The 13,628-nt window shown below is 42.2% G+C and overlaps 1 protein-coding gene across 3 annotated transcripts in view; it reads right to left on the bottom strand.

Annotated features, from left to right (window-relative positions):
• Positions 1-708: 708 nt before the first annotated feature.
• LOC127473538 (sodium- and chloride-dependent GABA transporter 3) overlaps positions 709-13,628 on the bottom strand; it is a 96,020-nt gene continuing 83,100 nt past the window's right edge. For all 3 annotated transcript variants that reach the window (XM_051793286.1, XM_051793285.1, XM_051793287.1), the window contains exons 10-15: positions 12,736-12,848; positions 10,875-11,012; positions 8,135-8,237; positions 7,146-7,246; positions 5,682-5,852; positions 709-4,184 (exon numbers count right to left, since the gene is read on the bottom strand). In XM_051793286.1, the coding sequence (XP_051649246.1) occupies positions 4,032-4,184; positions 5,682-5,852; positions 7,146-7,246; positions 8,135-8,237; positions 10,875-11,012; positions 12,736-12,848 (779 nt within the window). In that variant the 3' untranslated portion in view covers positions 709-4,031. The remainder of the gene's footprint in view (positions 4,185-5,681; positions 5,853-7,145; positions 7,247-8,134; positions 8,238-10,874; positions 11,013-12,735; positions 12,849-13,628) is intronic.

The raw sequence follows: 13,628 nt of genomic DNA, 5'->3' as shown, positions 1-13,628 counted from the left end.
TGGTCTCTTTTCCCAGGCAACCATCAGCAAGACAAGAGGGCTCGGTCTCAAGTTGTGCCAGGGGAGGTTTAGGTTGGATATCAGAAAGAATTTCTTTCCCGAGAGGGTGCTCAGGAATGGGCTGCCCAGGGAAGGGGTGGATTCTCCATCCCTGGAGGTTTTTAAGACAAGACTGGATGTGGCATCAGTGCCATGGGCTGGGAACCACAGTGGTAGTGGATCAAGGGTTGGACTTGATGATCTCAGAGGTCCCTTGGAACCCAGCTGATTCTATGATTCTATGAAAGCCAATCACAGGCTTGTCCTTTCATCCCAAGAAGTTCCTGCATCCACACTCTGTGTGGCTTTAACTCTGCCAGTGACACAGAGGCCCCAACAAAACTAGCCACAAGTGGGGAGGGATAGGTTAGGGGGAGGAAAGCAGGAAAGTGGCAGTAGGTCTGTGCTTTTCCCTGGCAACAGGAATTTAAAATATTAAATTGCTGTTAAACAACAGCAACATGAAGTTGTGAGATCAGGGGACTTCAGTTTCTTTCAGCCACAGGTTTGCTGGGTGAGCTTAAAAAAGTTGCTAAATCTTTCCTTTTTTCTCAGTTCCCCATTTAGAATCAAGGGATATTTTTCTGCCCTAAAAGGGTAGTTGTGATTATTTAAGTCGTTAGGGGAGTGTCACACAAAGTACAGCAATAGAAACTAAAATACACAGAATGAGTTTTGCCCATTTCCTTTAATTTTTGAAAACAAGAAAGTAGACGAAATCTTCTGCCCTTCAAAACCAAACAGACTCTTTCTTTGTGTGAAATGTTACATAAAACTTAGTGGTTGTTCATTTTTATTATTTTTAATAATACTGCAGATATTTCAGAAAAGGGCAGTATTGTTTCTACTGCATAAAAAACCCACAACGATATATCCGGGCTTTTTGCATTTCCCCCTCCCCCCCTCATATTGTTTCAAAAAAAAAACAAAAAAAACCAAACAAAACACAAATCCTATTAGGAAATTTGCCCTCCCACATCCCTCCCCGCAAAAGAAAAATATTTTTTATTTTTTTTTTTTAAAAATCAGTAAAGTGTTAAACAGGTCAGGTATTAAGCACACACATGTACAAGCACAGCACATCAGTAACACTGTGAAATGCTTTAGACCACACCGAGCCATCTGTATGTGTATAAAGCCATGGGTGAAATGGTTCATAGCAGCAGAAGAGGAAGCATGTTCCAAAGTACATAGTTCCAGTGGAGATTTTTGGGATGAGTACAGCACTTCAGAGAACACAGACAAGCTACAGAGCACGAGTCAAGTTTCTCTGTCCTGACTCAAAGAGCAACCTTGACTTGTGTGGGGGTTCCCTTTGTGTCCGTGGGTGGCCAGGGGAGTGGTTGGGGCTGCACCTCTTGGCACATGGGGCTGGAAACGTTCCTGATGAGTCCTGATTGCTGAAGGGAATACCACAGAGACCAAGGCCAAGCATAACCTAAGTTGCATCTGCATTTGCACATTCTTCAACAGTAAGAAAATATCTTCACATTTGCTCTGAGAGAGAACACGATCCACCCCAAGGCCCATATGTGGCTTTGGGGCTGGTGTTCTGCAACTCTGATGGGTGGAGAGAAAAACCAGGAAGGGACACTGAATCAAAAATATTTGTGACTCATTAGGACTTCTAAAAACATAGATTTCTAGGTTTTGAAATGAGCATGTTCTCAATGCTACCATATGTAGCTTTCGTTTCTTTCATTGTATGGATCTCATCTGTGGTTTCAACTCTAGGAGCATTTCTTTTCCAGGATTATTTTCCCATGGGACTGTGATTTTCAGTGGTACCCTCTAGCTCTGGATGACAAGCTGCAGACTCCCTCTGAGGGAGGCCAGAAGGCACAAGATTGTAGGTCTGTGCCTGCCTAAAGGCAGGTTCCTTCCAAATGTCCTATCCTAAGCTTCTCACAATGGAGATGTGCAAAGGCAAGCAGGACTTACAGTACTTGAAGCAGAATTGTGGTAGAGAAGTTCTCCCTTGGACTCCCACCTTGCCACACGAAAACCCCCTACAAATAAGATAAAGTAAAATTAAATAGATCTATCAGATTTAATGATGTGACGTGAGACAAAGCAAGTTTATGAAAATTCTTTTTTAAGAGATATCAGCAAGGTCTCAAAGAAATGCTGATTTGCATGTACAGTTCTATCCATTCAATATTTAGATACACTTTATGACTTCTAGGGAAATGTTTCCTTGGGAGAAGCCACTTCTGTTTCTAACAACTCCAGGTATTAGTATCTGAGCTTTGGTGGTTTTGAGTTGCAGAAATGCAGTAGATTTTATGACATTTCTTCATGGCTGTCTTAGGCTGTTGCTTGCCTCTCCCCCCCAAATACTGTGCAGTGTAGGACAGTGTTCCTCCACAGGTTTCTCATAAAACCATTAAATAACAAAAACAGCACAAGAAAAATTGGCAAGAACAAATAATGTTGTTTGGAATATTGTCAAAAAAAAAAGCCAACACAAAATAAGGTTTAGAGATTTTGACACTGGGGCATCTGCACACCTCATGGACCTGGCATTAGATTCACATACAAAATCAGTTTTAAATCAGAGGGAGTCAATTCAGACAACTGATGGAATAAAAGGCCTGATATGACAAATCCAATAGTGCTCACTTTGTGACACAGAGGAGTCACAACATTCCTGTCTTAACTCCTTCACCTGCACCCTATATAAATGACCTCTTGGAAATCTTGTTAGAGGTAAAAGAACCACCACTCCAACCTTCCACCAGATAGACTCCTACTCTGAATTCAGTGCAAGCCTCAATACCGTTCAGGGGGGAAGAATAAGTGCCTAATCTGAGGATATCTAGAAAGTACCTTGAAGAGAAAACAGAATATCCTGAGTTGGAAGGGAACAAGTCCAAATCCTGACCCTGCACAGGACACCCAAACTATCCCACCATGTGCCATGAGAAAACCTATGTAGTGCTACCCTTTGCCACTGCAGGATCCTTGATTTCTATTGAGGGGAATGGGTAGAAAAGTAGATAAAGTGAGAGACAGAGGCCACAATATATAGACCTCTAAACATGCTCTTTTTTTCCTCAGAATATCTCCAAGTCTATAAAGCAACCTTGACCTCCAACAAACACATTTCACCCCAGGGGATGGTAAATGCCAGCCAAAAATGAAGTACTGGCCACACAGATATTAAACAAAATTAAAAAGTTTGGGGTATTTCCTGAAGTAGTGCACATCCTCTTAGAGACCACTAGCCTACGAGAGCAGCAAAATTCAGAGCCCTTCAGAAATAAACTCAATCCAATCTCCAGAAAAACAGTGACTCAGAAGTGGGCCACACATTTTTGACCTGTTGAAGCCAATGGGAGGTGGAGGGGAGGCGACAGGAACAGCTGAGGTGCTGTCAGGGTCACAAAACTCACCCTAAAGAAGAGCCTTGTTATGGGCAGGACTCAGGATTAGCCTGGGCAGGGGCTGGATCACAGGGGACAAAGCCACTGCCCTCAGCTGGGAGCTGAGTCCTGCCCACGCACAGACACAGAGATGCAACAGCAGCCACAAGTCAGCCTCATCCCCTCATCACTTCTTCTGAAACAAATAACAGGACAGTCTGGTTCCCTTTATATACACACAAAAAGCTGAAATGGTCTGAAATGCTTACAGGTTAGAAGGCAGAGATCTATACAACATTAACACCTGCCAGAAATCAAAGTAGAAAAGTTTTACAGCACATTATACAGGTCCCTCTAACTTCTAAAAAAGAACATTTACCGAAATCACCATATTACAAGAAGTCATCACTAACAGACCATATAACACTATTTCTTTTTCTTTTACATAATCATTACTTATAATTTCAAAAAAATCACTTTTAAACAAGTATACAATTTTCACTTTAAAATTAACTGGTTAATAAAATTTTGTGCAAAACAAGCCAGCCTCTATAATTAAGTGAATTTATTTATTTATTTATACAAAAAAATAAAACAGCCCAAAAAAAAAAAAAAAAGATAGTTCTTTTAGAAATGTGTCTCCTTTTCTGTGATGGTTGAAATGGTGCCATCTCCTTTCAGTTTGGCGTCGCAGTCATTTATTGCTGCAATGTAGGCTCCTCCTCCAAGCTTCCCCCGCATTTTCAGGTCTGAGCTGGGCGTAACCAACTTCCTGAATTTCTAGAAAATCGGAGAAAATGGAAATCAGTGCATTTTTCTCGGTCACAGACACCCATCTCATCAACAGATTGATTATAAAAGCCCTGTCTCTTGAATGTCTGCTGCTCTTTCCCTGTTCTAGTCACGGACTTGCACGTTGAACAGTTCTGGACAAATCACTCCAGGCCAAAGGTTATAGAGAATGAAGGCAAATCTAAAGTCAAACTGAGGTTTTCTGCTGATTTAGAGCAACATCCCCTTCCATGAAGAAACTCAACATGATACCTGTTCAATGAGCAGGTTTTACTTCTCATGTTGTAGTAGGACGTGCACCGGAAAAAGTAACTAAACAAGTGTTAAGCTAAAGAACAAAGCAAAATATCCATATTCATCTAAGAACAAAGGAAACTATCCACGTTCATCCAAGAGCTTTCCCTTTTCTAGCAACAACGTCCACAAGCTCACAGCTTGGGAGCAGAGATGCTGTAGGAAGTTGGTTTCCCAAGAAGCTTCCAACTGGGATTAAAAAAATCCTCTTGTCATCCTTGTATATAGAAGATAATGACCTGCCTGCAGTGCTGTAGATTACACAGTTTAAAGACTGTTTACTTGCAGAGATATGTGAGGGTGATGCATAGAGGAAATAGTTCATGTTTAGATTCATGAAAATTTCCTTTTTTGACATGTTAAGAAAACTGTATTATGGAAAACTGTTTTTTTTGTTTATATATCCACAGTAAAAATTTCCCAGGCAGTCTCCAGGCCGTGTTTAATCAGCTAAATGGAGTCATTGCAATATGGATATAATTAGGCTTTTCTGCAATGTGAGAAATCCCAAATGGCTGAATAAAATTTATATTCCCTTTTCTTCCATTATTGCCATCTTCACTGTTTTTCTTTGGAGTTCCCACAGAAACGAAAAGCCTTTCAAGTTTAAAGGTAACACTTTTAATAATCTTAACCTCAGCCTAAACCTGAGCTGACCTGACACCAACTGTCAGTAAATTGCACTGAATGTTTCTGTTTGCCCATATTTCTCATTCAGGGAACTGTATTCAGGAAAACTGTCCAGAAAACACACGTGAGTGTTTGCTACCCAGCTCCTGGAGGAAAATCCTGGCACCTCAAACATTAGTTCCCAAAACCATGGAAAGAAGGCAGCTGAGCTGAGGGAATGGCTGGTACAAACCTTCCTGATGCGTTTAGCTGACTTTACAGACATTTGAAGCTGCAAACTGAGCTGAAACAGAGCACCAAAAAGCTGCAGTTTTGGTTTGTTTACCACAGGCTCAAGTCAGTGAAGGCAAAAAAAAAAACCCCAACAGGATTTCAGAAGAAAATAGAGGAAGTTCAGATCCCTCTTTCCAGCACTGAGTGAGAGGGCTAACTCAGGCTGCCACTGTAACAGGGATGTGGCTTTGCTGCTTGGATTCAATGGTTCCTGGTCTCACCTACGTGAGGATTCACACATTCTTTCCATTCTTTCTTCAGCAGCATTAATCTGAAAATATATCTCACCTCCATGACAGTGCCTTCTGTCTTCCACAGCTTAATGCAGATCCACAAAGGGATACAGACCATGGAAGAGAGTGCCATCATCCACCCTATGCCATAGCCCCAGTCAGGGTATATATACACATTGTTGTATTTCAGAGGCTTGTATTTCACCAGGAAAAAGATGAAGATTCCCTGAGACAAGCAGAAACATTATTAGTGGTATTATTTGAGAAAACCCTGCCTGCATAACAAGATAGCGACTGAGTGTTTAGGCAAGGCCAGGCTCCCTCAGGAGGCAAAACTCTTCACTCAGAGAAAAAAAAAACCACCAGCAGTATCTCCTTTTATGTACAGCTTAAGCAACATATCTCAGTAGCTCCCAGAGGAACGAACAACGTTTCAAGTTTAAATCCTATTTACCTCTTGATGACAATAAGTCCTGCACTTTGATGGCAAAGAGTACCTGGGCAGGAAAGATTAGGCTTTGCCACCGTGAACCAGCTGTGATTAAGTAACACAAGCTGTGTTCTCTCTAACCTGTCAGGATGAAAAAGGAAAGCCCAAATTTTCAAAGTTGCCTCGATCCACTGTGTGTCTCTGCAGTTCTGCAGGCCAATGCTTTCATCCTCCCAAAAGCTCCAATAGATCCCTCTAAATTTGACAGGTGTCAAATCAAGCAGTTTGAACCATTTATATTTATGAAACATAAAAAAGCTACCATGCACTTTTCTCCAAAGTGGTTAAAGGAGACACTGGGTTAAAAGTTCATTTCAGAACTGGTGGCAATGAGTCTGAAATTGTCCTGAGTTTGCAAATGAACTGGCAGAGCCCAAGGGAACCTGGATCTCCAAGTGCTGCAGCACCTGTGGTTTTGCAGTTGCTTATCATTTGTGTATTGGAGAACTGAAAGCTTTCAGGATAAGTTTCTGGACAATTTGATCATGCTGCTTTTGTGACTTTGTCCTGTTATGCAGCCACAGATCACCACAGCTGGCACCAGTACTGCCAACTTCTGCTATGGCAAGTTCCTTCCCCTTCTTCATGCACATGGCATGTGTTTTGGGCCTCTTCTACTTTTGCTAGAAGAAAAAATGTCCTGTCTCCTTTGAAAAATGTCTGTTTACTCAGAGAGAGAGGAGAAAGGAGGCTGGAGCAGCAAAGGAACCAGCACAAGTCTGGAGAAGCTCAAGCTATCTGCTAATACTCAAGGTGTCCTAACCATGCAGGGAAAAACACCTCCCTTGTACTGGCAAATATTTGTTTAGGGCTCTGGGATTATTTCTTTCCCTATGAATGGGCATGCTAAGGTTTCTCACTATTCACAGAACATTTAACCATTTTTACAGAACCTACAGAGTGTTTTTTATTTGAAATACAAATCAGTAGGCACTTTTTCTCAATCATTACCAGCAACAAAATTATAAAAACATGTACAAAACCCCCTCTTTATGTCTAAAACAAATCGTTTGGATATTCTGTACTTACTGCACAAATACCTGGAGTTAGGACCATCCAGCACCATTTAATCAATGACAGGGGTTTGTACCCAATCATATCTTCAATGTTCTCATAAAAGCGATTGCTGCCTGTCCCCCCCAAAAAAAAAACAAACAAGAGAAAAGCAGATGTAGAATGTAGAATAAGAGGTGGTACAGCCAGTATTTTCAAACAGTGAGGAGAAAACCACACACAGAGCTGTGAGGACTGAAGCTACTGCCTTTCTCTGACACACCTCCCTGCCATCTGCTTCATGCTCCTGGCAGAGGGGCTGCTGCCCACACCTGTGTGTGACCAACATGAACAGCAGGAAGGAGTGGGTGAGATGTCAAACAGAAAGGGCTTCTTGTCAGGAACAGTCTGAGCATCCCCAGTTAAAGAGTATTATATACATATATTTATATGCTACAAGCTTGTATGTGACTCTCTGGATAGCTGGGCACGTGTGTGATCTGCAGTTCATATGATGTTTTACCAAGTGAAATTGTCCTTCCTTTGTGTGCTTGAGGGTGTAACCATGAGCATTCTGAGCATTGCAGGGTTTTTCCCTGGACTTTGCTGGAGACAGAAGCAGCAGAGCTGAGGCCACCCACTGTGTCCCTTCTGTGTTAATGAGGATGGAGTCCACTTCCCTGGGTTTATCTGTGAGGGTTGTAAATTGGAGGGGAACACACCCTGCAGAGACCATTCCTGAGAGAAAAAGGCTCATAGCCACCCCTACTCTCCAAGGCAGCAAAGGACTTCCAAGGTGAAGGTGGAGGTCAGTCCTGACTAGGACCAAGGAGGGAAAAAAAATAAACACCTATTCCACTCCCTTGTTTATTTAGAGTGGAAAAAAAAGCCATTCCTGACTTTTGGCAGGGCATGGGAATGTGGAGGGCCCCACTCCATAAGGGTACAAGGCCTCCACTTTGCTTTCACACAAATAGAAAACTTCTAGGAAAAGTGAAGATGGCAGGAATTTTCAGGCAACTCACCATACACCCAGCCTATGCAGACACATTCAAATATGGCAACAAAGAGAAGGCACATGCCACTGGCTGCATAGGAGTCAAACAGCTGAAAGACATACATCCCACCCTGGAAGACAAAAAGAGGAAAGGGAAAAAAATATTGTGTTGGCACCAGCAGGAATATTTCATAGCAAATATGCTTCGGTTCCACAGTCAATCTGTGGGTTCCCTGGTGACCTTCCTGCTCAGGTTGGTTACTTCTTGAACAAAGAATATTCATTTCTCAGTGATTTCTTATTGTGAAAGCTTTTTGGGGTTTTTTGTGTTTTGGTTTTTGGTTTTTTTTACTGTGCACTTGCTTTAGGGCAGTAAGTCTGTAGTGGAGAGAACTAGAGTTGTCTGGTTTCTAAATGCTCTCCCACCTTCCTGCTTTTAATTTCCTCTGTTATCACGTCGAGCTGCAGACATCCACTGGTGCTGCACATGAAGATGCAGGGGCTTGGTTCTGTGTCTGACCTACTATTAAAATTATATGAATTATATTGCACTACTTTCTGTGAGAGATACTTCATCTTTTATAGCATATAAATTCTATATTGAAATAATGAGGAGGAGATTCACAAAGAGCATTTCCGCAGAAAGGAATTCTAAGACTTCCCTCCACGGAGAGCTGTGTAAAGGAAATAGGGGCTTGAGATCAGCCCTTCAGTTTGAATGTACTGCTATTTGGGGAGCTCGTGGGATCCATTGCATCTTGGACAATTTTCTGCAAGTGAAGAAAACTGATTCTCTACTGCAAAGTGCTCATGGTGAAGCTCAGCAAACATCTGAGCAAACTGCAAACTTAGAGATCAACCAACTAAGACAGTACAATATAAGGATAACAACTCCACGAAACTCTTCCAAGAATATTCCTGTCAGTTTGGAGAACTTGCATGTTCTTCATTCTTCATGTTTGTATTTCTTTTAACCTGTATATCTCATTAATATGTCTTTCAGTGCTGTGCTCAACACTTGCACTGTGGGAGGGATTTATTTCAAGATTTCCCATTTTACATAGGAAAGACAATTTATCTTAATGAGGGTAAGAAGGATAACAGGTAAATATAAAGTATATAAGCATTTAAAGCTTCTCTTCAACTGCATTTGCTTCATGCAGAGCATCATACAGGGACATCTGATTAGTCTGGCAAGACCTGTCACTAAAATAACATTTTATTTTGTCCTAGTCTCCACTTTCTCCCCCATCTTTGTTTTCCTTTCCCTAAAAGTGCACCTAAAGCAAATATATTTTGTTTAGTTCATTTATTCTCTTAGTTGTAAGGACTTCTGTACTGAGGACAGCAGAACAACGTGCTTAAAATCACCACACATTTCTTTTGGGTGAAATGTGCTCGTTTTCAGTAACAAAGCAGTCGGAAAAGCACATGGTCAGAGGCCTGTGGATCTCCGTGGAGGGAATTTCAGTCCCTGGATGAGCTGGTTGCTGCAGTCAGGGCACAACAGAGACACGTGGTGGCAGGTCCAGGGAAGAGCAACAAGGCTGGTGAAGGGACTGGAGCACAAGTGCTGTGAGGAGAGGCTGAGGGAGCTGGGAGGGCTCAGCCTGGAGAAGAGGAGGCTCAGGGGAGACCTCCTCACTCTCTGCAACTCCCTGACAGGAGGGGGGAGCCAGGGGGGGTTGGGCTCTTTTCCCAGGCAACCATCAGCAAGACAAGAGGGAATGGTCTTAAGTTGTGCCAGGGGAGGTTTATTTTGGATATCAGAAAGAATTTCTTTCCCGAGAGGGTGCTCAGCCATTGGAATGGGCTGCCCAGGGAAGGGGTGGATTCTCCATCCCTGGAGGTTTTTAAGACAAGACTGGATGTGGCATCAGTGCCATGGGCTGGGAACCACAGCGGGGTTGGATCAAGGGTTGGACTTGATGATCTCGGGGGTCCCTTCCAACCCAGCTGATTCTGTGATTCTCTGATTCTCTGATTCTCTGATTCTATGATTCTATGATTCTAAGGTCCTTTGCCCTGCTGGGTACAGGAAGGCCTTAGTGGCCCAGCCAGGAGAAATATGGGCAGAGTGCGGATCCTGCCCCTCTCCTTCCTGTCCTGGGAGGGGAAAGTGAGGGAGGTGGAGGCTGTTGATAAAAACAAGTGCTGAACTCCTAACAAGTGCCAGAGAATCTCTCCCCACCTGGCTTGCAAACACAGCGTTGGCAGACGTCGTGAATTGATGGGATCGACTGACACCCTTGGTATTCTCGGTTTAGAACATCCCAAAGCAAACACCTTGGTCCGTTTGGGGAAAAAAAAATTCCTTTCCCCCCCCCCACTCTTACCAAAACAATTTCAGCTCAGAGATGTGCTGCATTGATTGAGCTGGCCTAGTGATAGAAAAACCAAAGATGTTTTTATTTTCTCTTTTCACTTTACTTCAATTCCATTATCGATCTTTTCATCCCAAATGTAGTTGTTTCTGTGCAAAGTAAGTCAGCAGAAACCATGGCCAGTGTATTTGGTTGGCTGGTGCAAAGCAGATGGAATTTCCTGTGTATTTTTAATTAAAATATTTCCTAAGCTGAGAGGGAAAACTGAGGGGACCTTTTACATTTCGGATGTTACACAGGAGCTGAGAACAGTCTCTCAAGGATTTTGTAGGGGTTTTTTTTTCTGACAGGGAAATTTGTCTGTGGCAAATGTTCTTCCTTTTAATCTGTTGTGATTATAAACAGAACCCCATTTCCTTCTCTCTGCAACAACGCACCTCTTACCTCAGTTAACATTATTAGGCCAAGGAAATATGACACAATGGAGAGGCCAAGGATGAGCAGTTCTCTCCTGTAGCCCCTTCGGAACACCTTTGGGTACATGTCCACCACAGCTGTCACGATGCTTTCCACACACACGAACTGCAACAAAGGGTAGGAAAGCACAAATGAAATCTGTGTCTCCTCTGCTGCTGAGATTTGGATTTGCTACCAAACCCTTCAAATATCCTTCTCTGTTCTCATCATAGGGAGCAGATTATCCCTGGGGACGCTCGATAGGTAGAAGCTCAAACACAGAAGAGAAATTTTTCAGAATATAAAAACTCCAAAGTTATGGATTTTCAGTCCACCATCGAATCCAAACAGTTGAATACACTAGTGTTACCTCAGAATGCAATTGCCCTGTAGCAGATGGCTTAAAGAAAAATTAAATCTTCCAAATGTGGCTTAAATAGTGTCATAGGTTTACTTACTCTAAAACACCAAGTGAATCAGCCCCTTGCTGTCTCTGGTTAGAATTGTGCCAGAAGGTGGAAAGTACTAAACTGTTTTTTTTTTTTTGTTTTTTTTAGAGGGAACTTTGGGTGCAGAATTATTGTTTAGTTGTTTTTGTGTTCTTTTGTTGTTCTGCCAATACACATATATCCTTTAATAAAGGCCTGCTATCTTTTCTATCTCCCTCCTGGAGCCTCTTAATTTTGGATTTACAGTTGCTTAGAGGGAGGAGTTTGGTTTTCCTCATAGCTCATCCTCCTTAGCAAAACACTTCAGTCTCATTAAACTGAGACAAATAGGAATTAAATCATGTGCAAACCACTCGTGGGGTTGCAAGGTAGTGTCACTCTAAGCATCCTGCATCTTTGCCACTTCAAGGAGTGACAGAGAGTGCCAATGCACCTTGGAGCACTGCTAAAGGAACAGATTTTTGGAGAAGTTCTCTCCATTCACCAGAAGAAAGAAGTTCCACAAAGCTGTTGAGTGCCCAATCACTTCTAATAAAGAGGGCAGGAACACTCTCACTGTCTTTAAACAGCAGCAGAAAGCAAGAGGCCTGAGCTTCTGAGCCAGGGCTTTGGAGCAAGGTTTCTGAAGTAGGAACCAAAACTAATGCTCAAAAGTAGACAATATAAAGCCTGTTTCACTGGAACAGTCAAGAGCAGAATTTAGGAATTGCTCAATTAAAAAAAAAAAAGACTTTTAAAAAGCTGTGAGATCAGGAAAAAGAGCAGTTACTAAAACATTAAGTTTAGTGATTGGAAATGTCAGGCAAAATAAGAACTGGTGAGCTTTATTCTGCAGTATATAATGATAAACTCTCTGAACCCAATCATACTAAGAGCTGAGCTGCATGCTGAAAATTCCAGCCACTTTACATTTCTCTTCAAGCAGCGTTTGCATTTTTTATGGTCACACGGGAAGGACAAATTCTATGCTGCCCCCTTGTTTCAGGATATGACTACACATTTCTTGCTATGGTATCTTGAAGTAAAAATAAATCACAGAAAATTACATTATCACTATCTGATATTCAGTTTCAAAATTCATTGCTTTAAAAATGGGGAAAGAAGACAACTGGTATTTTACTGAACTGTGAATTTTAATTACCCTTGTTTAAGTTCAAACTGATTTCCATGTTAATAATGAAAGCTGGAGAGAAGCTGAACCAGCCTTCATAGTTAATCATGAAGAAATCTCCAGCACCACATAACTGAGATTTAAAATAGGAACTTGAATTAAAGCTCTCAAGTGAAGAGCTGAGTTAGTGCTGGGTTTTAAATCAGGTTAGATGATGCTTACACCCAGGGTGCTGATACCCACATTCCAGGGAATCTGACAGAACATTTAAATAGCATTTTTTTCATACCTGACTATCTAATCCAAGGAATATGAGCATCATGAAGAACAGAGCTGCCCACAGTGGAGAAAGAGGCATCATAGTAACAGCTTTAGGGTAAGCTATAAATGCAAGTCCTGGTCCTGAAAAAGAAGAGAAGAAAGGAAATGGTTTATTCTTGTGTGTGGGTCTGGCTGGGCTGGAGTTCAGTTCCTCCAGAGCAGCCTGTGCAGTGCTGAGGGCAGCACAGCTTTACTGACACCAACATTGTGGCTATTGCTGGCCAGGCTTTCCACAGCACCACTTATTAAACTGCTGGGTCTGAATGCACCAGTTTTCTCCCATTTTCTCTTCCTGTTCCCTTCCCCATCCCACCGGGGAGGGTGAGGGAGTGAACAGCAATGTGGATGCTCAGCTGCTGCTGAGGGTCAACCCACTACAACTCAATTCTTACTTTATGGCAGATGAGAGGGGATAAACACAAGACTGAGAACCTTGACAAACTTTTTGTCTCAGAGTCTGAACATTAGGTGATGAGTCAAATTTGTGATGAAGACTCTGCCTGTATCCTGCACAGATGTTTGAAGGTGAACTTCTGTTGACTTCACAGTGCTTTGTGTTCTCCTTTTTTGAGTGGATGTGCATCAGTACCAACCTCCCCAAATAAACAGCCTGTGGTCCTGTGATTGCCTTACAGAACTTATTAACATATCCTGGAATCTGTATTTTCTCCTAAGACAGGACTATATCTGACAACTTGTGCAGGAATACAGTCAGTGGGAGGAGCTGAATTTTGGGAGCCATGCCTGGTGCAAGGCAAATATCTATCTACAGGCTGTTTCCTGTTCTGCTCTCTGCTTTTGAGTGCTGCTGGTGGTGTGTAACATCAATTCATGGGCTGCACATTTCCAAAAATCTTCAAA

This window comes from Manacus candei, unplaced genomic scaffold, assembly GCF_025592945.1.
Source record: "Manacus candei isolate 608988 ecotype Guabito, Panama unplaced genomic scaffold, ASM2559294v1 h1tg000036l, whole genome shotgun sequence".
Classification (NCBI taxonomy): Eukaryota; Metazoa; Chordata; class Aves; order Passeriformes; family Pipridae; genus Manacus; species Manacus candei.
This window is presented reverse-complemented; position numbering and strand designations above follow the sequence as displayed.